The sequence below is a fragment of the Spermophilus citellus genome, assembly GCF_964194105.1.
Source record: "Spermophilus citellus genome assembly, chromosome: 9".
NCBI lineage: Eukaryota > Metazoa > Chordata > Mammalia > Rodentia > Sciuridae > Spermophilus > Spermophilus citellus.
Window position 1 is genome coordinate 65,414,056 of NC_138191.1, and position 27,257 is coordinate 65,441,312.

General features: G+C 34.7%; 1 protein-coding gene across 1 annotated transcript in view; it reads right to left on the bottom strand.

The window, feature by feature from the left end:
- The window catches only part of LOC308655526 (uncharacterized protein), a gene marked incomplete at both ends in the record, with an annotated part of 166,739 nt that extends 140,064 nt beyond the window's left edge, over positions 1-26,675 (bottom strand). Inside the window, 3 exons of the mRNA XM_081305605.1 lie at positions 6,523-7,895; positions 19,654-19,718; positions 26,620-26,675. Coding sequence (XP_081161731.1) covers positions 6,523-7,895; positions 19,654-19,718; positions 26,620-26,675 — 1,494 coding nt within the window. The remainder of the gene's footprint in view (positions 1-6,522; positions 7,896-19,653; positions 19,719-26,619) is intronic.
- Between the last annotated feature and the right edge of the window lie 582 nt (positions 26,676-27,257).

The window sequence follows — 27,257 nt, forward strand, 5'->3', positions numbered from 1 at the left end:
TACCTCCTTAATAAGATTCTTAAAGTTCAAGAAATAAAACCAAGGTAAATAAGTGGGACAGCATCAAATTACAAAGTTTCTGCACAGCAAATGTAACAAGAGCATGAAGAGAAAGACTAAAGAATTGGAGAAAATCGTTGCCAGCTATTCTTCCTTCAGGGGATTAATCTATAACATAAAAAGAACTAAAAAAAAACACTTAAAAAAAAGACCCAATCAATAAATGGGCAAATTAACTAAAGAGATACTTCTCAAAAGAAGAAATATAGATGGCTAACAAATATATGGAAAAATGTTAAACACCCCTAGGAACAAATTTGATTTGATTTGAATGCAAATCTAAACTACACTGAGATTTCTGGTTAGAATGGCAAGCATCAAAAATACAAATAATAGCTGGGCATAGTGGTACATGCCTGCAATTCCAGTGACTCTTAGAAGGCTCACACAGGAGAATAGCAAGTTCAAAGCCAGCTTCAGCAAATTAGCAAAGCCCTAAGCAATTTAGGGAGACCCTGTCTCAAAACAAAAATATAAAAAGGGCCAGGGATGTTGCTCAGGGGTTGAACACCCATGAGTTCAATTCCTGGTACCAAAACAAACAAAATAATAAAAATAACAATAATATTTTTTTTAAAAAGGAGGAGGAGAAAATGCCATCAGGGAAATGGGGGAAAAGTACACTCAGACATTGTTGGTAGGACTGAACTTGTATAACTACCTTGGAAAACAGTATGAACACTCCACCATATGACCCAGGTATCCCACTCCTTGATATTTATTCAAAATAATTAAATTCAACATACTGTAGTGATACAGACACATCAATGTTAATAGCAACACAATTCAAAAAGCCAAGCTATGGAACCAACTTAGGTGCCCTTCAACAGATTAATGGATAAAGAAAATACAGTCTATGTATGCACAGTGTAGTTTTACTCAACTGTAAAGGAGAAGGAAATTATGACATTTTTTGGTAAATAGATGGAACTGGAAAACATTATGCCAAGTGAAATAAACCAGACCCAAAAAATCAAAGATCAATTTTTTTTCTCTCATATATGGACACTAGAGTGAAATAAGGGAGGGGAAAGAAAGGTGGTGTACCCCTGAAAACAGAAGAGAGATCAGTGGAGTAGAAGAAAGGGATTGAGGGGGGAAAAGGAAGAACTGGCAAAGGGAAGAATGGCAGAATGAAATTGACCAAATTATGCTATGTACATATATGAATATATCACATTGAACTCTACCTAAAAAACATCAGTTTTAAAAGCAATAAATAAATGGAAGGCAGACAAGTAGATTAGAAGAAGGGGAACAGTGGGAGGGAGAAGAGGAAGGAAAGTGGAAGTACTGGAGATTAAAATGGAGCAAATTATTTTCCACGACTGAATGCATATGTCAAAGTGACATAATGTAAAACTAAAATGTACTAATAAAAATTCTTTTTAATGTGGAAAAACCTCCCACACTTATGGATGGAAGAATTAATATTTCTATACTACCTAAAGCAAATTGCATATTTAATATAATCCCCATTGAAATACCAATGGTATTTTTCACATAAATAGAAAAAAAAACAATACTCCAATTCATATGAAACTATAGCCAAAGCAGTCTGGAGGAAAAAAAAAACAAAGCTAGAAGCATCATGATACCTTATCTCAAGGCATACTACAGGAATGTAATAACCAAGACAGCATGGTACTGACAGAAAAATCAATGCATATACCAATAGAGCCGAAGGGAATCCAGAAATAATCTTTAGTCAATGATTTTTTACAGAGGCACCACAAATATATATGAGAGAAAGAATAGCCTCTCCATTAAATGGTGCTAGGAAAGGTGGACTTACACATGCAGAAGAACAAAATAACCCCCTACCTCTTACCATATACAACTATCAACTAAAAATGAATCAAACACCTAAATGTAGGACTGGAGCTGGGAAATTCCTAGAAGAAAATATAGGAAAACACTTCAAGACACCAATATAGACAATGATATTTTTTAAAAATAAGATCTCAAAAGCACAGGCAACAAAAGCAAAAATAGATAGATGGGATTATATTAAACTAAAACCCTTGTACATAATACAGCAAAGGAAACAATCAACAGAGTAAAGAGAGAATATATTGAATGGCAGTAATTAATATATGGAATGAATGCTATTCATCTGACAAAGGATTAATACCCAGAATATATAAAGGACCCAAAAATACAACATAAAAATACATAATCTGACTTTAAGATGGGCAAATTATCTAAACACATATTTCTTTTAAAAAGATAGCCACTGGGGCTTGGTGGTGCACACCTAAAATCCCAGCAGTTTTGGAGACTGAGACAGGAGGATCATAAGTTCAAGTCCAGCCTCAGCAAATTAGTGAGACTCTGTGTCAAAATAAAAAAGGTGTGGAGATGAAGCTCAGTGGTAGAGCACCTCTAGGTTAAATCCCCAGTAACAAACAAAAAAAGATATACAAACATTCAACAAGTGTATAAAGAATGCTCAGTATCAGTAATCATCAGGGAAATGGATATCATAACTACAATGAGGTATAATCTCATCCTACCTAGTATCAAAAAAAAAAGCAAAAAATAACAAATGCTGGTGAGGATGTAGAAAAAAGGAAACTCATAAACTCCTGTGTATCATGCAGCCATAAAAAGAATGAAAACCTGTCATTTTCAGTAACAAGGATGTAACTATAAGACATTGTGTTAAATGAAATAAGCCAGACACAGTAAAATACCATATATTCTTAATCATATACAGAAGTCAAAAACATTGGTCTCAAAAAAGAGAATTAAAAGCTGGGTACAGTGGCTCATTCTTGTAATTCTAGCAACTTAAGAGGCTGAGACAGGAGGATTGTATGTGTGAGGCAATTCTCAGAAACTTAGACTATATCTCAAGTAATAAAAAAAAAGACTGATGATATAGTTCAGTGGTAAAGCAACCCTGGGTTCAGTCCCCAGGACTAAAACAAAACAAATCAAAGAAGAGAGTAGAACAATTATTACTAGATGCTGAGAGGGATGGTGGGGAAGGTAGATGAAGGGAGAAGGAATAATGAGTAACAAAATACACTTAAAAATAATAAGTTCTTGTGTTCTACAGTACACAGTAGGGTGACTAGCTTACAACAACCTATTAAATATTTTATGAAGAACTAGAAAAGAGGAGCTCGAAGACTCTAAACACAAAGAAATGATAAGGATAGTATATATGTGCTGAAGTACCCCATAAATATATATAATTAATATGTTTGAACTAAAAAGAAAGATTAAAATTATAAAGAGATAATGAAAAAAAACTGCATGGGAATATGGATAGAAAAAAATTGACACCTAGAAGTGAGAGAAATCAGCCTGGCCTCCAGCTTTTCAAGGTAAGATCCACTTCAAGAAATTGTAGGAAAACAAATTCATAATTTTATCACAATTCAATCTCTCATTAGTTCTCTAAAATTTATCTATTCCTTTATACTAGGCTGAAGCTGGATTCTCAAAGTTCAGCATGAATCTTCCATCAGAAGAGCCAAGGGATTTCCTAATATTGTTTTTATTACAGAGAAGTCAATGTCCTGCCCTTTGACTTTTCTGTGGCTTTTGGCAACACTGATCAATTTCTTCTCAAAGCTCTTCTTTAGCTTCTGTGTTAAGTACACTACTCTTCTCTCCCATGTTTCTGACTATTCTGTCAAATTTATGCTCTTTTCTTCTATAACCAAAAAGAAATCTTTCCCCATAATTTGGTTCTTGACCCTGTGTCAAGCTCCTTTTTTTGAAAATATCCAACCTATAGTTTCAACTGTGATCTTATTGATGGGAAGACTCCCAAATTTATATTCCCAGCTTTGACCTCTCTTCACTTCAACTCTTTGAACTTTTCCAACTGATGGCACTAGTAAGTTTCTTTTGTATTTTCACTTATTCTGCTAAAATTGATTTTCTCTCTTAATTACTGTTTTTAGGAATGGCTTCATCATTCTCTCAATCGATAGCTTAAAATAAGATACTCATCTTTGATTCTTTTCAGTTTTACTTGCTCCCTTGTGCCAAGTAATCTCCTAGCTCTATCAAATTACCCTTCAAAATATCTCTTGAATACCACCTTTCCCTTGCATTTTAATTTCTGCCAATCTAAATAATGTCCTAGTCATATGACACTAAGTAATAAAAATATCTTGTCTGCTCTGGGCACTGCTAACACACTGACTTAAAAAAGCAATACTCATGCTTACAAGCCTACAAAATGCCCTACTGAGGATAAAACGTAGAACAATCAGTTTGACAAGATTCTCTTCAATCTGACACTACATTGCTTAGGTCTTTGTCTAGCATTATTCAATCTAATATAAAAGAGTTTGGGTTATAGAGGTAGAAAATCTGGTTCAAATCCTACGTCTATCATTTACCAACAGTATTGTTGTGGGCAAGAAAATTAACTTCTCTGGACTTCACCTGATATATGAGGATAATAATAATAACCTTACAAAACTCTTGAAACAAGGTATATAAGTCGCATGGTAGAGCATTTTACACAAGAAAATCAACAAATGATAGCTACTATGCTGTTTTTCGTATGTAAAAAACATGCCTAGTCCTATCATCTGTCAAAATCTTATTTGTTCTTTGAGCCTAGGTCATAATTATCTTTGTACATAAGAACCTATCCTGAACAGCTTAGCTTTGAGTGATTATTCATAGAAAGCCCTTCAAAAAATATTATTGTTCTTACCTTTGAACATCTCTACCTCATACACTTAGTTTATATCTATCATTAACATTTATCATACTTGAGGACACAAGACAGTTATAAATGCCCTTCCTTTATCCCCCTTATTGAAATATAATAGCTTCTAAGCAATGACTATTTTATATACTCTTTGTGTTCCTGTCTTGCAAAGAGCAGAAAGTAAGTAAACATCTGCAGAATATATTATTGCTACCAAAGCTGAATGCCTATTACGGAGTTTACATAAGAGATTAATATCCATTTCATCATACTGATTTTTCTCAGGAAAGTAAATGGCTTCTGTAACTGTTTAATATGTCCTGCCCAATGATTTGATTTTATTGTTAATATGTTGAAAATTAACTATAATAGTTGAAAGAATTTATTATCAGGTTTTATTTTAACCTCTAACCATTCACTCAAAGAGTTGCTCAGTATCTATACAATTGCTTCAAGTAATAACCATAAAGGAAACACAAGCTAAAAAAGTGGTGTCTTGTTATCCCATTCTGTGGTTTCTGGAACTAATGACTCAATTCTATTTTTATTAAATAAAGAAATGCTTTAAGATATATTTTAGTATACTCACAATTTGAAAAAAAAGTAATTTCTAAAGATTATAGGTAAATTACTTAAGGTATACTAATACAAAACACAACAATAGTTTGCAATATTGATTTTAAATTGTTTCAGATGACTCTAGACATTTTCAAATGTTTATCTCTAATTATACCTGCACAATAAAAGGAATTCCTAGCTGAAAATTCAGTCTATTATCTCAAGTTTTGCATATAAATTATTATATAAGCAGCTTATCTGAATTTTTTCTTCATTTAATAGGCTGATTCTTTTTCTCAAAAGTAGGCTGACTGTTTTGTGTAAGGTTGTTGAAAGTTTTTAATCTCTTAATGTATATTGACTGTATCATTAAAGACAATGAAATATGTTACTGTTCATGGAAATGAAAATATTTGATTTAGAATGATAATGTCAGAATTTGTTTTCCCAATGACTGACTATGAAATAATCTCTATCTACAATAATTTTTTATTGGTGCATTATAATTATACATAATAGTGGGGTTCATTGTGTCATATTGGTAAATGTGCAACACATAATTTCATCAATCTTGTTCCCTAGTACCTTCTCTTTCCTTTCATTCCTTGTTCCCACTGATCTGCTTAGTCTACTTTACTGATCTTCCATCTATTATTATTTCAATTAGTGCTTCCTAATTATATATATGAACAGGATTCATGTGTTATGTTCTTTCATGGATGGGGAATGAAATGTACAAAATTAAAATAAATTTTATACTCTGTTAATCCATTTGATGATATTTTGCTTGAAAGAATATTTACTTTGTGTATTTAGTATATTTTTCTTTATCACAGCTTTTATATATATATCCCTCTTTTAACATGACTGTGTGTTAAACCTATGCTTTATATATATATATATATACACACACACACACATATATAGCCAATCTATATTTAGCAGTTAAATTCCTGGTTGGATTTCAGCTGAACAAGAAAAACATAGGTTGCTCATTACTTTACCCAGAATGAGGTAACCTTTTCAATCTGCCAATTTTTTTAAAAAATGGTACAATATTTGAACCAGGGTTGTATTCCCATAAATGGTTATAACAACCATTATGCCAGGACACATTTCTGTGACAAATCTAATCTGTGCTGTATTGTACAGTCCAGAGAACTCTCTTGAAATGTATGATAAGTTAGTGCATTAAGACATATTAAAAAACAACAACTTACGGGAGGTCCAGTGTCCCCTTTTGGCCCTCTTAGATACTCCATTTCAAGCATTGTATTAAGATCCTCATAATAATAATAATCATAAAGCTCAGTTTCATAGCTATTTTCGATGGGATAAGTAGCATCAGGATAAAATTCACCTTCCTTCCTTAGATCAAGGTGATTATCCACAGATGGCTTTTCTGTCACTCTGTATAAAGTTGTGTTTAAAATCTGTTCCATTTCCATGAGTTCATTAGTGTGTAGATTTGCTGTGATCGCCTTCTTGAGATTAGCATTTATATCTTGTCTTTTACGTGGAAGAATAGATGACATCTTCTTAAACAGTGACATACCAGTTATGGTATCATCCTCATGTTGTGTTATATTTTCAGATACATTTGGCAGATAACTAAATTTCTCCTTGGTATTCATTCTTGTCTCACTGAGGCCATGATGGGTCATTGACAGGCTTAAATTTGTTTGAATATGTTCCTCCGTGATGGTTTCTTTGGCTTGAATCCCATAGTTTGTTAGATCCACAGCAGAGACATTTGCTGAATGAAGAGAAGTTAACAGAGCTTTTGATACCTGGTGTTCTGGTCTTTTATGCACTGTTGCAGAATCATTATTTATGGCATTTGTAATGCTTCTGCCTTCATAAAATGTATTCTCTAACAGCATTTTTTCATCAAATCCTTTGGGCAAGGGAGTGTGTTCCAGTCTCTTAGTAGGTGTGATAGTTGTATGAGGAAGGCTTGTTTTAGTTTGGTATTTGTCCGCGTGGCGACATTGCTGTTTCACGTATCTACAGTAGTCTGCAGATACTTCTGCAGAAGGAATAATATCCAACTGACATATTATTCCTTCAAAATGTACAGAGTTATTATTCATACTTCCTAAGGTAAACACACTATTAGAATCAAAAGTCTGAACTTCTGAAATAGTCTCTGTGCTAAAATATTTCTTTCCACACTCAACAAACATTGAGACAACTCGGTTTCTGATACTAATGGCAAATGAGTGCCATAGCTCATCATGAACACTGTAGTTGAAAAATACAGACTGCTTTCCTCCAATATATACTATTAATTTTTTTGGTAGTAATTGTACTCCTAATTGCAGTCTATTTTTATTTCTAATGCTGAAGAGAAATGCATTATTCACTTTATGTGACTGTAACCCAATTAATATTGTAAATGGCTGTCCTAAGTTTTCTGGTAAAATTTTCATGAGAGGTGACTCAATATAAGCATCATTTTTAAAAATGACACCTGATTCTATTAAATGGACCCCCTGAGGTAATGGTGTAGATGATGATGGTACAGCAGTCACTGATGATGAGTGTCTTACATCTTTGCCTCCAAGGCCTAGTTGATGAAGAATATCTATGCCTGGAAATTAAAGAAAGAGAGAGAGAGAGAGAGAGAAAGAGAGAAAGAATCTTACTCTTATGCATTCATGTGTTCATATAAATATTTGAGTATAAGGAAATCTTTCTTGTATCAACAGTAATTTCTAAAATAAGCATGCTCTATCAATAACTAGTTTCTGGGTAATGAGACAGGGAGAGGGAGAATAAGGTGTTATATTCATTATTTTGAATAAAGTTTGTGTGTATGCGCACATACATCCACACATCAATATTTGTTTTTCTTTTAGTTATAGATGGACACAATATCTTTATTTTGTTTATTTATTTTTATGTGGTACTGGGGATCAAACCCAGAGCCTCACAAGTGCTAGACAAACACTCTACTACTGAGCTACAACCCCATCCCCCACACATCAATATTTCTTCACCCCAAATTTAAAAATTAGGTTAGTCTCTCATTTTTTCCATTTGACTAGTAATAGATAAGAATATCTATTACTCCAATGGATACCCATGTTCAAAGATTCCCAGATGTTATTCACTTCAGTTCATAGCTTAAAATTTAATGACATCTATATTAAGGAGAAACTGGGATCACACTTAAAAAAAAGTTTGTGATTTGGAAGATATTTTCTAAATTAAGTTTACATAATCCCTTACACTCTATTTTCCCTACTAAACTTCTAGGAATTTACAAATCACATAGAAACTCTCTATGCTTAGGCTCTTAAGTGTGTACTGCATTTAAAGTACTTTGGTCACCACAATCCTTGGGTACTGCCTGTACAAGAAAATTTAAGTGTTTTTTATTGTTGGGAAACACCATACTTTTTCTGCAAAATTTAAATTTCTCTATTTCCCTTTTTTCCAATCCTTTTCTGCATTTTTATACAATTGATAGGCTCCTTTTCAACATTTATTTTATAATATGCATTTATATAATATGTATCTGATATAATTATGATTATTTAAAATTTATTTTTCATTGTAGTATTACCAATAGTATACTACTTGTATCCCTTACTCATTATAAGCTTCTGGAAGATGGGTTCTAATTGGTTCATTATTGGATCTCTACAGTACCTACCTTGAAAATAGTTTTAAAATTTCTGAATGAATGAGTTTGCCCCACCACAACTTGAACAGATTTCATATTCACCTTCAGAGTCACAAAATTAAATGCTATTCACAAAGGATGATGAATCCTCTCTTAAAAATACAGAATAGCTTAGTCAATTGTATGATATTTATTATTATTTGGGTTACAAGTCTCCATCTGTATCTTTGTATGTGTGTATGTGTGTGTGTGTTCTCCAATGAACATATATGTGCATGTACATATATGTGTGTATATATGTATATGTATATATGTGTGTATATGTATGTATATATATGTGTGTGTGTATATATATAGTATATATATTACATAGTACATATGTAATATGTATATAAAATCTCTAGCCAGAAATGTTAAACAAGTGTGCTTAGTGAAAAAAAAAAGAAGTTTTTGAAGATTATCCAGGAATATCTGGTATGACCTTAATTTTCCTTTTGCAGGAAATTAGCAGATATCTGACAATTTATGTTCATTTATGTTCATTAAAAGAACAAACATAATGGAGAATCTCAATCTCAAGTCTGATAATTGTGTACAATAATTAAATAATTATTGGATATCATTTATGCATAATCTAGCAATAAAATTAAAATGTTTTCTCAGAGATATTCATAAAACTCAAATGTTCTATTTTAGATTTAGAACAACCATCATTTTATTCATAAAATAGTTGTAATTTTACAACAATATTAAAGAATATTTGATCTAAAATATTGCATGATAATGTGTCTCAAACTTTTCATCAAAACATTCCCAATAGCAGTTTAGAACTATATGCACCTCCAGAGTTATGGTGGCATAAAGGGACTCCATTTAATCATGAAAATACCCCTTGATTTCTCATATCTTATAATTCACACAAAATTTTAATTGTTTTCCATTTTATGGTTACTTAATATAACATCTAAATTACTTACCAGCTAAATCAGTTAACCTAAAGATTTGTTCTTTATCTTTGAAAACCAGTGATTTTATTAGAATATGGCATCTTATTGGTCATTCTGGATAACTGTTTCTAGGTGCATAAAAATCCTATTCATTGTATAGCTTCAAGACATTTGTTTAACTTCAGCAAGTTTTTCATGAATTTAAAAATTTCATAGTCTTGGTTATCTTCTTCAAAAATCCTATTATGAGTATGTTGAGTCATACTGTCTTCTATATGAATAATTTCTCTATAATTATTTTTAATATATTTTTATCTTCAGATCCATTTATTTTTCTTATTTCTATCTTTATTGCTTCTCCTGTAATGTCTAATTTCTCACTGGGATCTTTCCAATTTTACCTCAATATATAAGACTCTTTTCCTGTGACTTCTGAATTCTCTAAGTTCACAGTTTATATCTTTGCAAATGTCTTGTCATCTCTTACTTTTCCCTGAGTTCTCATGTTTCTGCTTTATCATCCTCTTTCATATAGGTGATCTGGAGTTTCTTTGTTTTAAAAGTATTTGTTCAGAATTTTTATCTAATAGCAATATATTTTGTGTATATTCTTGGTTTTGCTGCTTTTTCCTACATTTTTGCTTGTTATATCTTTCTATTTATGCTATGTCAGCTTCTTATTATTACCATTATTTCCAAGCCCAGCAATTTATAGAAGGATGCTGTGAGAAGTAGTCCAGGCCTTCCAAATCTCAAAACTGCTACACTATTATCAGAGTTTCCTTTTAAAATTAAAATGAAAGCCCCACCTTTTCTCTGAACTCTAGGCAGTTCAGGAGGACTTTAATAGCCAGTTCTTCTTACAACTTCTCATTCTCTTTCCTCTGTATCCAGTCCCCTTGGGTGCATGCTTCAGAACAAATCCTTCACCTCTGAGGTTTGTTCCCACTTAGCCACTTAATTGTTATCTGTGCTTTCTTGTACTTTCCCTTGGGAAGCTTCTGTCCCCCTCAGATCCTATAGCACTTCTTGTTATTAAGGATTAGACATTAATAATGTTAAACTTTGCTTCTCATCCTCAAGAAGTTTGATTTTTTTCCTATTGATTGTATGTGGCATCTGGTTTTCTTGGCATAGTTTTGGGAGTTTTGGGGAGTTTGCAGTTTGGGAGTTACCACAGTTTTGCTCAATATAAAATTTTAAGTTTGTTTATTAGTTCATTTACCTTTGTTTCTATGTATAATATATGGGGAAGAAAGTGGGAAGATAAATTCTCATGGTTTATACTTAAATTCTATGCCTCTTTCATAGATGGAGAATCTGAATTACAGAAAATTTAAATAACTTGATCAACATCACACAGCTGATAAATTGTAGAGCTATATTTGTGCCCCATCATTCTTATTTCTAAGGTTGTACTCTGACTATTCTACCACCTGACAATCATTGTATTTCCCCATACAATTCCACATCTCCTTTGGACAAACCTCACTAATTAATCATGGTAGCATTACATTGTCCCCACAGAAATATCACATTGGAGATTACTCTCTATGTACTAGAGTTTGAATGCAGCTAGAGTTTGTACTTGAGATGAAAGTGAGTTGTCATCCTACTTTTACGTATTTACACCTGGGTGTGAATACACTTAGCAAATGTTTTGAACAGATGTTGAGAGAAAATATAGAACTCTTAGAAGGTATATATGAGGAGGGTTGAGGAGAAAAGGAAGATGAAGGAAAGAAGGAAGAAGAGAAAAGAAAAGGAAGGAGAAAAATAAAAGAAGGAAACATCTACCCAGAGGACAAACATTTTAACATTTAATTTAGTCCTGGCCTAGATTACAATTTGGAGTTAAATTTAGATATTGGGTATCAACATATACATTAGTAAATAAATAGTCTACAATAAATTATTTCTTTCATGTTGACCCTACCCAAAAATCAATCCAGTTCATGTCACTTAAGAAATCAGTAGCCATTTCAATATTAATTCTCAACCTGACGCTATATTATGTGCTTTACATTTTTTTAATAATAAGAATAATGGCAGTGTTTATTAGATTCTTTCATGTACCAACAACTATTTTAAGAACTTTACTGTAGAAAATCACATAATTCTTACAACAACCCTATGAGGCAGATGCCATTGTCTGACTGTTATGAAAAGTCAGAGAACTAAATTATTTGCCCAAAGTCACCCAAATAGGAAGCACTGAGACAGAATTTGAATGCAGGTAGTCTCTAAGAGTGAATCTCAACCTGGTGACTTTTAGCAGTGCATGTGTCACCCAACAGCAGAACTGACTGTATCTCTTTCCTCTATTTGTTTCTTAAATGTAGAATAAGTTCTGGTGTCACCAAGACAACGCCTTGCTCTTTTTACTGTAAACACAAGACCTTATGACTTCATCCAAACCATAGCTTCAACAACCACATATGCTGACTCACAAACCTCTCTCCTGGGGTTGCATATCCAATTACCTATTGAATTTACCCATAGGGATCAGATGTCTCCAAAGCACTTCTAACTCAATATATTTTCCCCAACCTCATTTTTCTTACTTCAGATTTCTGTCAGTGAAAAGCCTCACAACCACATAAGCATCCAGAATAATCTTTTTGTAATAAAAATTAGATATTGCCACTCCCTGATCAAAATCCTCCAGTGGCTTTACATGGTATATTAAACCTACATCATCTATCCCTTTCTTATCTCTCTGATTTGATCTACTATCATTTCATCTCACCTTACTTTACTCCAAACTAGTCTTTTCTTATTCTTTTTAAAACCAGCTAAACTCATTTTTAACTCATACTATGTGCACTTATTGTTTTCTATGTTTGGGATCCTCTAAACACTGAAGTTCATTTCCTGGACTAATTTTAATCCATACCCTTTTGTTACAATAACCCATAACTGTGAATATAATGGATTTAAGTGAATTTTCTAAGTCTTAATAAAGTTTTTGAAACTGAGGGTTTTCCTAGAAACCCCAGAATTTGAAGTTGGTGTCAGAACTAAGGGTGGTTTTGGGAACTGCCTCTACCTTTACACTACCACTTACTTATTTTTTTCTTCAGAGATATGTCTATATACAACATTTTGAATTCTGTTTGTTTTTTACTCTTCCTGGAATTTTTTGCCATAGCAAAGTGAATCAAATTTTTTATCCCATTTCTTCAAGAGTACTGCTAAAAGTATCCCTCCATGCAAAGCATTACTTACCCTACAATACTGACCAAGTAGTGTTTCTTATTTTTTTTATTTTTTTTTATTTTTGTAGAGACAGGGTCTTGCTGTGTTGCTCATGCTGGCTTCTTAACTCCTAGGGTCTAGCAAACCTCTTGCCTCAGACTTCCAAGTTGCTGAGACAACAGGTGCATGCCACCACACCCTGCTAAATGTTACTTCTTTTTGAAGCCTTCAATATAATTTTTGTTTGTTGTTGTTTTGTTATACACTAATGAGAAATGGATCCTTTCTTGGTATGCTAATAAAATCAGTCTTCTAAAGCTGACAGATTTAGAAGAGTGACACAGACAACCAAACTTAGTTGTCGTTCATTCGAAACATATACTAAGCAGCACTGATACGCTTATCAAAAGTGAGAAAATGGGAGTTCAAAACACAATTTGAGTCTAATGTATGAAAGACGATATATCATGAGCTATGTAATGCTTTAAATAATCAATAAAAAATTTAAAAAAAAGTGAGAACCAAAGAAAAAGGAAGAAAGGGAAATGGGAGGGGGAGATGATAAAGTGGAGGAAGGGAACAAAGGATGAAACCATGAGACAAAAATCAATCTTTTCTCCTTTAAGTTGTTATTCTCAGGTATTTGTCACAGCAACAAAAAGCTAACATAGTACTTAATTTCAGTGAATTTTTACTCTTTTAAATTTTCATGTCTTCATTAGTCAAGGTCCCAAAGTTATATTCTTTCTAGTTTGTAGGGAACAAAATCACCAAAGTGTATAAAAAGAAATGTTAGATAGACCTCAACTTAGTTTCCTTTTCCTTGCTATTTTACCCAAACTGACCAGATTAACTAGATAATTTCCTCCTGTTCATTTTGTATAATCTCAGCCAAATGGTCTGTGTCAAAATCAAGACTCAAATGCAGGCTTTCTGGCTGCAGTTCACTGAGTTAAGGAAAGGAAATTGTTGAAAATCAACTGTTTTGCTTTATTTTACTTTTGTCAACATTATGAGGATATGGAAAAAGAAAAGGCTCTGGAATATTCTCTTTTCTTTTACTAAAATGTATTATACTCTCTTTATGTAATAGGCACTGTGTTAAACACTTTACATGGTTATCTCATTTTGTCCACCCAACAGACATTTGTAGTAAGCATTGGTATTATCTTCACTTTCAAGTTGTTGAAAGTGAGGCTCAGGGTATCTCAGGAATTTGCTAAAAGTCACATAGGTATAAGTAGTGGAACCTGGACCTTAACCCAGGTTTCTGGCTCCTGAATACGCATGCTTAAGTGCAACTTGTACACTGGGTATGTTAAAAGTGACAATTGTTTCTTTAAAGTTTTCTTAATGTAAATAGCACATTTATTCTGTATAAAGAGATACATGCAAACTTATTTGTGAGAAATGAAGCTTTAAGCTACGTGTAAAATTTTTGGTTAAGTGCCCAGTAGGGATCTTTGGCAGAAAATACTTGGAGTTACTGTAGCTAGAATGAGCTGCTTCTCTGTTAATAGTAAACACATTTTGGATTCATTTGTATACGAAATTCTCTTCTTGGAGATAAGTATTCTACACATAGATCCCTACACATGTGGTTTTCACACTTTGGGATCATGAACCTGAGAATACTGTGAACGGTAAGAATTAGTTACGCATTTTGCATAGTGTCATTCATCATGGAGTGATGTTGCAGCTATGCCAATATCTCACTGGCAGCCAGCCCACCAATGTTGTCAGAGTAATAGTGAAGGTATGATGTATCAGATGAGAAAAGGTATATGTATCTGTCAAATCCTCAGAAAACTCAGCCTTATATAATTATTTTTTTCTTGAAATATAAGCATTTATTCACTAGGCTATGCCTAAAACTTTGTTATATGACAAATATAAAATTTGTATCTATTAATAAGATACTTCTAAATTAAAATTTAAAGGAATAACTAAAATCATAGCAAATCACATAGCTGTTTGTTTCTTTTCAGTCAGACAGAGGCAAGGGATTTCATATTGGGGAGTAGGTGGAAGTAGGGGCTGAAGTTTGCATAAAAAACTTTGAGCCAGGTGGCGGATGCATGCCTGTGATCCCAATGACTCCAGAGCTGAGTCAGGAAAATCTCAAGTTCAAAGACAGCCTTAGCAACTTACAAATTAGTGAGACCCTAAGCAACTTAGAAAGACCCTGCCTCAAAATAAAAATGGCTGGGGATGTAGCTCAGTTGTCAAGTGCCCCTGGGTTGGATTACTGGTACCAAAAAGAAAAAAAAAAAAAAAGAAACTTTGAGACCATAATAGGAGGTTGAAAGTTAATTATGTAGAAACATTGAAATATTTAACCAATTATAACAGAAATTGGAAGAGAAATATCATAATGAGAATTAAGGATTCAGCTAAAATGTACATACTAAATTGAGAGACAGCCCCCCAAACAAGAACTTTTTTATATCACTCCAATAAAAGTGGCAATTAGGATTTTATTCTATAAGTAAGATATTGGAGGATCCTTCTCTAAAGCAATTCTATAGCCTCAGACATTTGTGGTTCAACTAGATGGTCAGCCAGGTTCCTACTCAGTCATCCTCTATATGAAATATGTCTGGTGACAAGTCTACCCGTGCAAATAGTTTCCAAGCCTATTTTTAGTATCTTGCTTTTAAATGATATCAGAGGTACTTCAGACTTATAAAGAATTTCTGCAACATAAAAAAAATCAAAACAAACAAAAAGTTTGGAAGAAACAGAATTCAGGTAACAGAAGAAAAATTCAAAAGTATGATTCCTATCCTTAGAGAGGTAAGAATTGATATTGCATCAAAGAAACAAAAAAAAGATACAATTTTTAAAAAGAAGAAGAGGAGTAATCTAGCTATTAAAACATTTTAAATAGCAAAAATTAAAAAATGAAAATCATTAGAATAGTAAATAATAAAAATCTCATGTAAAATAGAACCATAAAGATGAGAAATGTGATTGTAAGGTGAAAAAAATAAGGAGTTCGATTCCAAAATGCAAAATATAACAGAAATTATAGAAAGAAAAAATAAATATATCAGAAAGAAAAAAAATAACAGAAAAATTCCCAAAAAAAGAAGGCTAACTTTCCACATTAAAAAGGCTTATTGAGTACCAATACAATGAATTAAAAGAAATTGTATGTAATAAAGCACATTATTGTGAAATTTCAAAACATCAGAGATAAATAGATGATCTTAAAGGACTTTTAAAAAGTCATGCATAAAGAATCAAGAATTAACATAGCATCAATTTTCTTAACAACATATCTGCAAGCTAAAAGATGAAAGCCTTTCAAGTTCTGAGAATAAGTATTTACAGCCTAAAATTTTGTATTCACCTTAAGTATAATGATGAAATAAACACATTCTCAGAAATGCATCATTGCAAATCTGAACCACCTAAATATATATTCACAGGCTACAACTGGAGAATACAATACAACCAAATAAGGAAATAGATTGTGAAAAAGGAAGATACGAGTTCCAAGAAAGTGGTTCTTACATGAGCAAGAAATATCAACTCTACAGAAAGTGTACAGAACTAATAGTCCACAGTAGAACAGGAGAATTTTAGCTCCAGAAGGAAAATCTCCAAGGAAAAATTCAAATTGTTGGAGTTGTACATTTTGGGGGAAAAATATTTTTCAAAGAAGTTTTAGAATTTTTTTGTAGAATCTGAGAAAATTATTAATAATGACGAACACAATATGAGCAAAAAAAAGGAGCCATCTTGCAATATTGTACAGGAAAGAAAATATAAACATACAGGGCTCATTGACAAAAAATATGTACATGGTCATAATAAGGTAAATTATAAATAGTAATTTAATCAAAACATTAATAGAATTATATTGAGATGATAGGAGGAGAGGAAAAAGGAGCATAGGATAGTATAAAAATGTCAAATGTTCATCATCAATAATAGGAATTCAATAAAAATGTAGATACTGTTAAGAAGATTAAAACCAAAAGATTTTGGGCAGAGGGTCGCAGAAACAGGTTAAGGCAAGGGATTCTAGTTTTTGTTCATATGTTTTATTGTTTGATTTGAATTTTAAATTATATAACTGAATTACTTTGATACTTTTTAAGATTTGAAAAACCTTGTAACCACATAAATGTTTCTGAGAAGTCTAACTGAAAATAAGCACTAGCTAAAATACATATATAGCAATATTAAGGTCACAAATGATATTTGTTATCAGCATAAAAACACAATTTTTCTGATAATGTTTCTTCTCATATCCTGATTAGATGCTACACTGTATCATGCTAATTTAATAAAAATATTTTAGGAAAAAAGTACTTCTAGGTTTCTGATAACATACTATTTCCATTTGTTTTTTGTACTCAAAAGTATTCTATTTTCTACAGTCAGAGTTTTTTTTCAAAAAGATTTTCTTTTTGTTAAGAACTGGAAAAAAATTTTGTCATTATAATGACTGAAAATTATTATGTCTCTCCTAAAATAAAAGAATACATTTTTATTATATAAATAAAATATACTATTCAGAAACATTCAGTTTTCTTATGTCTTTCTTCATCTGAGTTTCTAATATTTTGATAAGGATACGTTTTGTAAATTATTAAACTCATAATGCCAGTGAATGGGAATTTTGAAGCAAGGGATATTTAAAACAGGAGTTTTCTCCTGAGAGGTGGTGAGACCTAGATTCAAGTCTACTGTTTGAGCCTGGGTAAGCCACTTTTTGGATCCTCAATTGTTCATCTATAACGAACTTTGTAGGTTCATTATGAAGATAAGAATAATATATATAAAGTACTGGAAAAGGACATGACACAAATTGTATATAGAATTAATAATGACTATTCTCTTCTCTGTGGCTCCAAGGAATGTAGTATTAAAGAATTTAAGATTTTGTAGTTAAACTGCCTGAGTTCAAATCTTGGCTCTTCCATTTATGAAGTTATGACCCTTGCTGTAGTGGCCTAAGTCTCCTTTATCTTGGTTTCAGCAATTCTATCATAGGCATAATTATTAAAATTCTGTGATAAAGCAAGTGATGAAGAAAATGTATATTCTACTAGTAAAGTGGTACATAATAAGAAATAGTAATACTAATAATGATAATAAATTAAAGGATGTAGTTTTTTTCTTCATTTCCAAGTAAAGCAAAATAAGGTAACAGAAATACATTGGTCAAGAATGGCATTTCATGAGGTTACATATGACATATGGCCTAATTTAACCATTTCCCCATAAAAGTGAATCAGAAAATGCTTTTCAAGAAATACTTTCATTCATCTACATGATATTTGAGAGGATACAGTTGCTCCTCAGTATCTTTGGGGTTGATTTTCCAGACCCCTGTGGATACCAAAATCTGCAGGGACTCAAGTTCCTATGTAGAATGTAGTATTTGTATGTAACTCATACACATCCTTCTGTCCATGATAAATAACCTCTAGATTACTTACAATTCATGATACAATACAATGTAAATGCTATGTAAGTAATTATACTATATCATTTAGGTAATAACGACAAAGAAAAATATCTGTACATGTTCAATACAGATGAAATATTTTTCAGAATATTTTTAATCTTTAGTGGAATCTATAGATATAGTGGGCTGACCATACTTTTCTTATCTGTCCACTTATCAATTGGTAAATAAGGTAAAATTCCATTCTTCCCTTTTCTCTTCACATAGTTCATTTATAATTTAGCTTTTCAGGTTATTACTTGACCAAACTGACACATGGTTCATTGAGTTATCATTGAATTCTCTCAGAATGAATAATTTGGCAGTCACATATAATCTTACTACATATAAGGCAAACAAAAAAAATTATTAGGACCACAATGATAATGTTTAAGTCCAGCATAGTTCAGGAATTTTTCTTTGACTTTGCTATTTTTTTAACCTTTAACAAAGCCACTTTTTTCACTTTGAGACCAGAGATGTTATTATATTTACATTTCAATTATTAGCAATTAAGTTTTTAATAAGAAAAAAGATATTTCAAAAGTTGTTTAATAAGTGAATGAATTAGGACATACATAAACTCCTGAAACCCTGTCATCATTTTACCAGAGCAACAAGCTAGCAGGCAAAAACATAACAAAACACAAAACTATTTTGTAAATCTCCATTTGAGTTAAATAAAACTCTAAGCCCACTAATATGTAAATTTCATTGTTTCTTAATGATGCTAATCTAGAGGGAACATTTATTATATGCTTGTGTTGTTTCAAGAAGTGCAAAGGTAATTCAGTCACAGTTTGCCACCCCCAAGAACTCCCACTTAAAATGAAGTCACAAGCAAAGCCTTTTTACTGTACAAAACTTCTCTTTTATGGAGTTTGCTTAAAAATGTAAGCAATTTCACAGATGGAAGGTCTGAGTAATTTCTTAAAGGTCATATTTCTCCCCAAAATTGATTTCTTTACCCTTACATTCTCATTATACTGGGCAAAGACATTTTTATTGTTTAATATTGACCTTAAGGTTATGATAACTTAAAAGTCATGTGCTTTTGCTGTCTGGAAGCAAAATTTTTGCAAACAAATAATTAATAGGGCAATTTTCTTACCTTGTTCGTGAGCATGAACAGTAATCCAAGCTACACATAGCCCAATAAAATGAAGAAGTAGTTTCCTATGAAAATGGAAAAAACAATTGTTGGTCATCTTCAACTTTTAAACCATATAAAATCCAAAATGAACTCTAATGAAAGATTAATAATTAAACTGTTATTTTAATTAGCATGGTTAAGAGTAAATTCTCTGAATTAAAATTGCAGTTTTACCATTTATTATGTAACTTGGGAACATTTTTTTATCATTCTATGCCTTAGATTTTTCATATGTTAAACCTAATTCATAAGGTTTATTAAAAGAACTAGTTGAGGACTGGGGCTTTAGCTCAGCGGCAGAGCACTTGCCTAGCATGCATGAGGCACTGGGTTCGATTCTCAGCATCACATAAAAATAAACAAATAAAATAAAGGCATTCTGCCATCTACAAAAAAAAATTAGGGAAAAAAAATGACTAATTGAAAAAGTTCATATAAAGCACATAAAACAGTACCTGGCCCCCGTACAAAGTACTGAATAAATGTGAATTAGTAAGGTGACATGATTGTTATTGTTAACATGTCAAATTACTGTACATGTAATTTCATACAAAGAAACAGAAATTTATACTAAATAATACAAATTATAGTCACTTAACCATCATGATTGTAAGTTGATGGAAAGAGCTACTTATCTGTATAAAAGATTGTTCAGATGTGAAAACCATTTGAATATCATTTAATTCTTGGTTCTTTGGTTTTGAAAATAGCAATGGCCTATATATGTCAATGCTGAGCATTTTGATGAGTAATCGTGAGTGGAATATCCACCAATTACTACAAATAAAAATGTTTATTCATATTGATTAGCTATTTAAGCAAAAAATGCTTTGTGATTTTTTAGTATAATAAAACTTTGGATAGATTTTGTTGAATATTCTTCACAACTGCCCAAATCTACCTCCCAAATAAAAACCACAGAGATAATTTTGGAAAATGATGATAAGCATGCTGAAAACAATACTTCATTAACTAAGTCTTGCTAATACGGACCTTGATTATTTCTTGTATTCTAATTCAATGACTCTTCAAATGACATTTGTGTAATGTTAGTCTTCAAGAATCAATTGCAGAGTCCCAGGGAAATTGTATGTCTTTTGTATTAAGGTCTGGGGTATTTTTCTGCTTATTGTCAATAAAGTTTTTATCTTTGTCAATTAGTATAAGTGTATGCCTTTATCTTACTGTAAGAAAAATAATTTTTTTACAAAGTTTAGCTAACAATATAAATTATATTCTTTAGATAATAGAACACAATTTCATTTGTATTAAAATGGTACTTTCCATTTTTGTATTTTAAAGTGAACATATAAGTCGAGATTTTGAAAGAGCATTCAACAGCTATCACTAACTCTATAAATTAATCAATTGAATCATTACAGAAATTTCAACTGATATGGGCAAATAGTTAGACTCTATATCTTAAAGAATCCCACATATGGTAGCATTCCATCTAAATCAATAGTTCCCAAATGTTAGTCCACCTGAGGTGCTTGGGAGAAATGCAGATTCTGCCCTGATGAAAATAGTTGACTCAAAAGTTGGGGGTGAATCTTCAAGATGCATATATTCTAACTACATGATTCTACAGATTCTAACAATCTTTTGTTACAGATTATGTAACAAAAATTTAGAACATTAACTGTTTATTTTCCAATTAGAATACATTTAAATATACATTAGTTTGCTCAGATCACATATATCTGATTTTATGACATGACACAAATATTATTTGATCCTTTCAAATCCTTTTCTACTGTATTAGAATAGCAGTTTTCATACTTGTACATCAGAATCACCTCAAGAACTTTCAAAAATTGCTGGACCTCGCCCCCAGAGTTTCTGGCTTAGTAGGTTTTGGTGAGGCTCAAGAGTCTGCATTTATAACAAGTTCCTAGGTGATGCTGCTGCTGCTGTTTGGAGAGCCACATTCTGAAGATGATAAATTTAAGAGATGATAAAAGGCTCCCCTGTTTTGGACCTTTTTTTTTTTTTTTTGACATTGGCTGCACACTGGAATCCTATAAAATTTTAAGAACTACTTATACTGGAGTCCTTCTCTCCCCTTCACAGAGATATTAATTTTAATATGTCTATGGTACACTCATTTTAAATATCAAATGATTCCAATGTACAGACAAGGTTGAAGACCATTGCACAAAATTGAAATGACTTCTGTACATAACAGATATAAATATACTTGGACATTGAACAAGATGGGACAAGTCTAAAAGAAGTCAGCAATATGGTAATAAATCTTTAAGTTTCAAAAAATATAAGCGATGATATTGATATCTGAGGATACCTAACAAAATATGAAACACTTTGCATCATCTGACTGCTAGCCACATTTTCAGTTTGATATCAGCCACTTTCCAAACATAACCAGAAAAATAATGGTAAAGGCCTAAAGGAGATCAGGCAGGGATATATAGACATATAGATATATAGATATCACACTTAAAACATTAAATTGACAAAATATCACTCCCAAGCATCTTCCCTAGATGACTCTCAAAGAGCTATTCAATTTTCTTTTTATCCAAAGGGTCCCAGTTACTTTAGAGGAATGCCAAGCATCTTCTGGTTTAGGGTACCCATGAGATTCTTAAGAATTATGAGTAGACTACAGATACTCGTTCTTATATAGATTCAATTTATAATAAGAAGAAGGACTTGTAAAATCTTGTGTATAGGGAACTTTTAAAGTATTTTTTAGTTGTACTTGGACCTTTATTTTATTTATCTATTTATTTATTTATGTGCTGTGCTGAAAATCAAACCCAATGCCTCACACATCCTATGCAAGCACTCTACCACTGAGTCACAACCCTAGTCCTAGAGAACTTTTTTAATGAATTGATGGTTTTAAGTCAATTGTAAAGGGTGAACTAATCTGAGAAATATACATATGTGACATGCAATGGTAATTTCAACAATTTCTACCACACTAGGTTTTACATGCCAAAAACTTTTCAAATCTGTGACAACTTTACAGACTCTGGTTTTTACTAACAGCTAAGATCCAGTTCCCAATATAACATAGCAATAGGGATAAACTTGAATGATTCAGGATTTTAAGCCTTGTCACTAACATTATACACAATGAATTTCTCAGACTATCAATTCAACTCAATAGGTAGTACTTACATAACTAATCCTGTGTGAAGCATAATAGAGCTTTTGGTTAAATTCTAAGTGTTTAAGCAATTCATGAAGTATAAAGAAGATAAATGATTAAGGACTTCAAGTAATCATAGAGCCTAGAGTCCACTCAATAGGAGGGAAGAAAAATACAACTAGTCTGTTGTAGTAACACCACAGAGATTGTTAAACTGATTCTTGCCTATTCTAGCAAAGTTTCTGGCAGATGCTAGTGTTATATTAAAAAAAACTTATATGAATGAGAGAAACAATCAACCTTCAATCAATACTATCATGTGGTCTTGAGTCTTGACAAATATATAACTTCTCTAACATCTGCATATTGATCCTAGGATCAAGAAAAGCCAGTTCTTCTACCATCTATTTGTTTAGCTAAGAAAGTTCATAATTTAAAGACCTTTTGCTCTCTGGTCTCTTTCTGCAGTCCCAGGTTAAGCCACTTCTTCCCTAGATGTATGCTTTAACCAAGTTTATTTCTTTCAGGCCCTCAAGTGCACTGTCCTCTCACCAATGAGCCTTTTAACGTTCCAGAACCTGTTTGGAAAATTCCATGTCCTTTCTAATTAGGTTTCAGTCTAGACTTTGTTTCCTTTGGTTCACTTTTCTTCCAGCATTATCCTTCCAGCCCTTCATACCTGCCAGGACTGTTAGATAACAACCCAGTATATACCCTTATCTCATTTGTTATACTTGGTTGTTTCATTTACTATGACCTGTATTAGACTAGGCACATTGGGAAGGCAGCAATTATGTCACTATCTTGCTCAATCATTATATCCCTATTGCTTACAATCATACTGGGAACATCATTGGAGCTCAGTAAACATTTGTTGAATGAATAAATGAGAATTATGTTAGGCTTTTAAAAGGATGAAAATGAAATGGTCCTTATTTCAGCTCTCAGAGTTACAATTTCTGAAATAAGTCATAGTTGCAAGCCATGCAAGGAAACTAGCACAGCTATTCTAATTCCTCTAATAAAATTTATTTTTCTCTTGCAACTTCAGATTACCAAGCAGAATGTCTAAATAACACTCAAACTTACTTTCCATAAATTATATTTTCTCTCCTTGATATTGGCTACACACTGGAATCCTGTAAAATTTTAAGAACTACTTACACTTGAGTCCTTCTAAGCAACTTAAAAAAATAGAATTTAATGCCAAATTGCAAGACCTTTACAACCAAACATTTTTTGCTATTGTTTTTTTTTTCCCCCTTTTTGGTTGTAGAAACCCTTAATTACCCTAATAGTCTGCCTGGAAGATTTAATATGTTAAATCAGTATATCAAACACTTTGAGGTTTTAGCTTTCTTTTATTAATTCCACAAAGTCACATCTAAAAGCAGCCCTGTGAAAGAAAATGTCTGAAAGGATCCAGTTTTAAAACTATAAATGTTTTTGGGTGACTAATCAGAACTATGATTTAAAAAAAGCTGCTCCTGCTTTTCCAAAATGTCACCACAAAAAGATGGCGGAAAATGAAAACCTCAGGGGTTTCATTAGGGACTCCAGGGTTTAATTCAGTGGCCTAACATTATCATCAGCTAATCAGCTGCTTCTACCAAGTCCCTCCTCCTTTCCCAAGGACTGGTGGCCTTTTTTCAAATTCAAGAACTCCAAATTCTGTATGAAAATGGGATTTTTTTTTTCCTTTAGAAACAATTTCTTGGTCCAACCATTAACTACCCTCTCCATGCTTTGCATGTGTGTGGTTGCAGCTGTGAGGTTCTGCAATCTGATGTCGTTTTGAATTGCCCTTAATTCTCTGCAGCCCATCCCCACTGGCTCCTATAATGGAACAAGTTGGATGTCAGCAGATATCCAAGAGTTGCAAGGCCCTGGCCAGAAGATCTTCCAAGAAATCAGTGAAACCAGCACCTTTGCCCAGGAGCTGCTACCCATGCTGACACTACTCCACAAGTTCTTTTCCCATCCACGTGGTGTAATTTTTCCTCAGAGGCTCCTCCAGTATTATCCATTCTTTGGTTTCTCTACTTCCCGCTACCCCCCCCCCCAATCATCTGGACCCAATTTAAAACCCCAAACTGCCCAAGAATTTATGCAGGGCCTTTTCTGGGAGCGTCTGGAAGGGAAGTGTAAACCAGACAAGACAGAGGCCAGGAGCAGAAGATCTGCTGTAATCCATGAAGTCTGTCACAACTACCAAAGGGAGTTTTAGTCAGCAACGTGGGCCTGAAGCAGAGGAACAGGGAAAGCCCTCACCGCTGGAGAGGTCAGTGGGAGAAGCACGTGGAAGCTGCTGCTGGACAGGAGGTGAAGGGCCATACCAGCTTTTCCTGGTGGCTGAGCCTTCTAGCCTCTTTGTACCCGCTAGGGATCCGCGGAAAGATGTGCCCAGAATCTCAGGATGAGCTGAGCATCCTTCTCATCCCTATTCCTGTCTCCCTCTCCCAGACTGTCCACACCGAGCGACGTTTATCTAGAAAAGTAGTTCTTCTGCCTAGGAATTCCAAGCAGCCTGTGTGAGCCCCTCTGGAAAGAGGGCCCGCTGAGCTTCTGGCACCCGGGTCTCCCAGGCCCCCAGCACAACTCCGCACGCCTAGTGTTTCAAAAGTTGCGAGCTTTCCTCTGTTTCCTGCAGATGGGGGTGCGCAGGAAGGTGCCTCTTAGTCAGCATCAGGGAAGCTTCCAAGGATCTTAGCAGAAAAGCTCGCAAGCCCTAGCCAGGCTGGGCTGCACGCGGCTGGGAAGCACATGTGCATACAAACACTGCCACAAGGCGGTCTTTCTCCACACCCCGCCTCCGCCTGCCCTGAGCTGACTGTTCTGCCCCCTGTTCTCCCACCTACTCTCCCGAGGGGCAATCTCTCCACAGAAAATCATCACAGCTGTGTTCGTGCCTTTTGCTCCTGGAGGCCAGAAGCAAATGTGTGTAACCCATTGCCCTCCTCCAGGGAGCAGGGCAGTCAAAAGACCCAATAACCCCATCCTCCCTCTTTTCCCAGTGAGGGGGTGTTAACAGGTACTGCGCCCAAAGAGGACGTGGGTGTGGGTCAGGACCCGCCCAAACCCTCCCTGGTAAGATCAGCTCCGCCCCCGCGTCCTGCCCACCCCCCTGGTCCCGGCGAGAAGCACTTCTCCACTGACAGGCCAATGATCAGGGCACAGCCTCAGCTCCAAATGGGTAGCACTTTTGTTGGCCTTCTAACTAGAGGCGATTGCCTTTGAACCCGTGGGAAGAACAGCGTCCGGATGCCCAAGGTTCTGCAGGCACACCCCCCACACCTCCACCTGGTAACCCTACCACGCAACTGCAGGCGCTCGGCCCAGTGGTCCAGGCTGCGTGCATCGAGCTCAGGGGACTGCTGGTGTCCTAGCAATGCCAACCTGGGCACCCTGAGAAGCACCGCGGACTTCAGCCAGGGCCCTGCGGGAGGGGAAGGGGAGGAAGGAGAGGGCGGTGGAAGCAAGAGCCCAGGCGGGCGTTGGAGCCCAGCTCTGAGCGGCGGGAGAAGTGGCCGAAGACGTCGGGACGCGTGCCAGTTAGTTTTTCCTCCCGAGCCACAGGATAACTTTAAGCATAAACTGCCTGAGCCCCGCTGGCACGAGGCTTCCTTTCAAACACCGTATTTTACAAATTGAGAAGACAGGGGGAGGATGCCACGGCTGCTCGCCCGCTCCCAGTGCCAGAAAGTGCCAAGGATTGGGGCCACAGATCTCCAGCCCTCGTGGTAGATCCAGGGGGTGGAGTGAAGGGTTGGTCTAACCCCTACCCGGGCGGGTGGGCTACTTACGTTTTTGCGGTGGGGGAGACATTTCCACGCCTTGTCCTGTGGGCTCCTAAATGCATTTGTATGCATTTGTCCGTGCAGCAAAACGCTAACGGAAAACAGAAGCCAACTCCGAACTGCTAAGGGTGCAGGTACTGTCCATGAAAAAGGGGGGAAAATCACGTGAAAACCATGCTCCTAACCCGCAACGAGGGGGAAAAAAGAAAGAGAGGAGATGAGGTGGTGTGGGGGTAGGAAATAGCACCCCAAGGGGGAGAACAGATAGGCTTCCTGCTGCCTAGCTCAGTGTGGGACGGGCCTGGGAGGGCAGGCGAGGAGGGAGACTTCAACAGGGAGGCAGCGGGGCGCCGGCGGCAGCAGGAGTGCAGCTGCGAGTGCAGCCCTCGAGTTCACTTGCGGTTCAAAGGCGACTCTGTGACTCCAGTGGAGTCCTCTGCTTTGGGCCTGGGAGGAGAAAGAGGAGGGGGAGGAAAGGAGATGAGGGGTGGGGGTGGGGGGAAGTCCTTGGAAACAGCCCGCGCCCAACATTTGTCAAACAAGCACACACACCCACTTCGGAAATCAAGTCGGTGCGAGGGGGCCGGTGGCAACTGCAGGCGCTCGGCGTTGACTGCCGCCGGCTGCTTCGCCTGGAAGAAGAG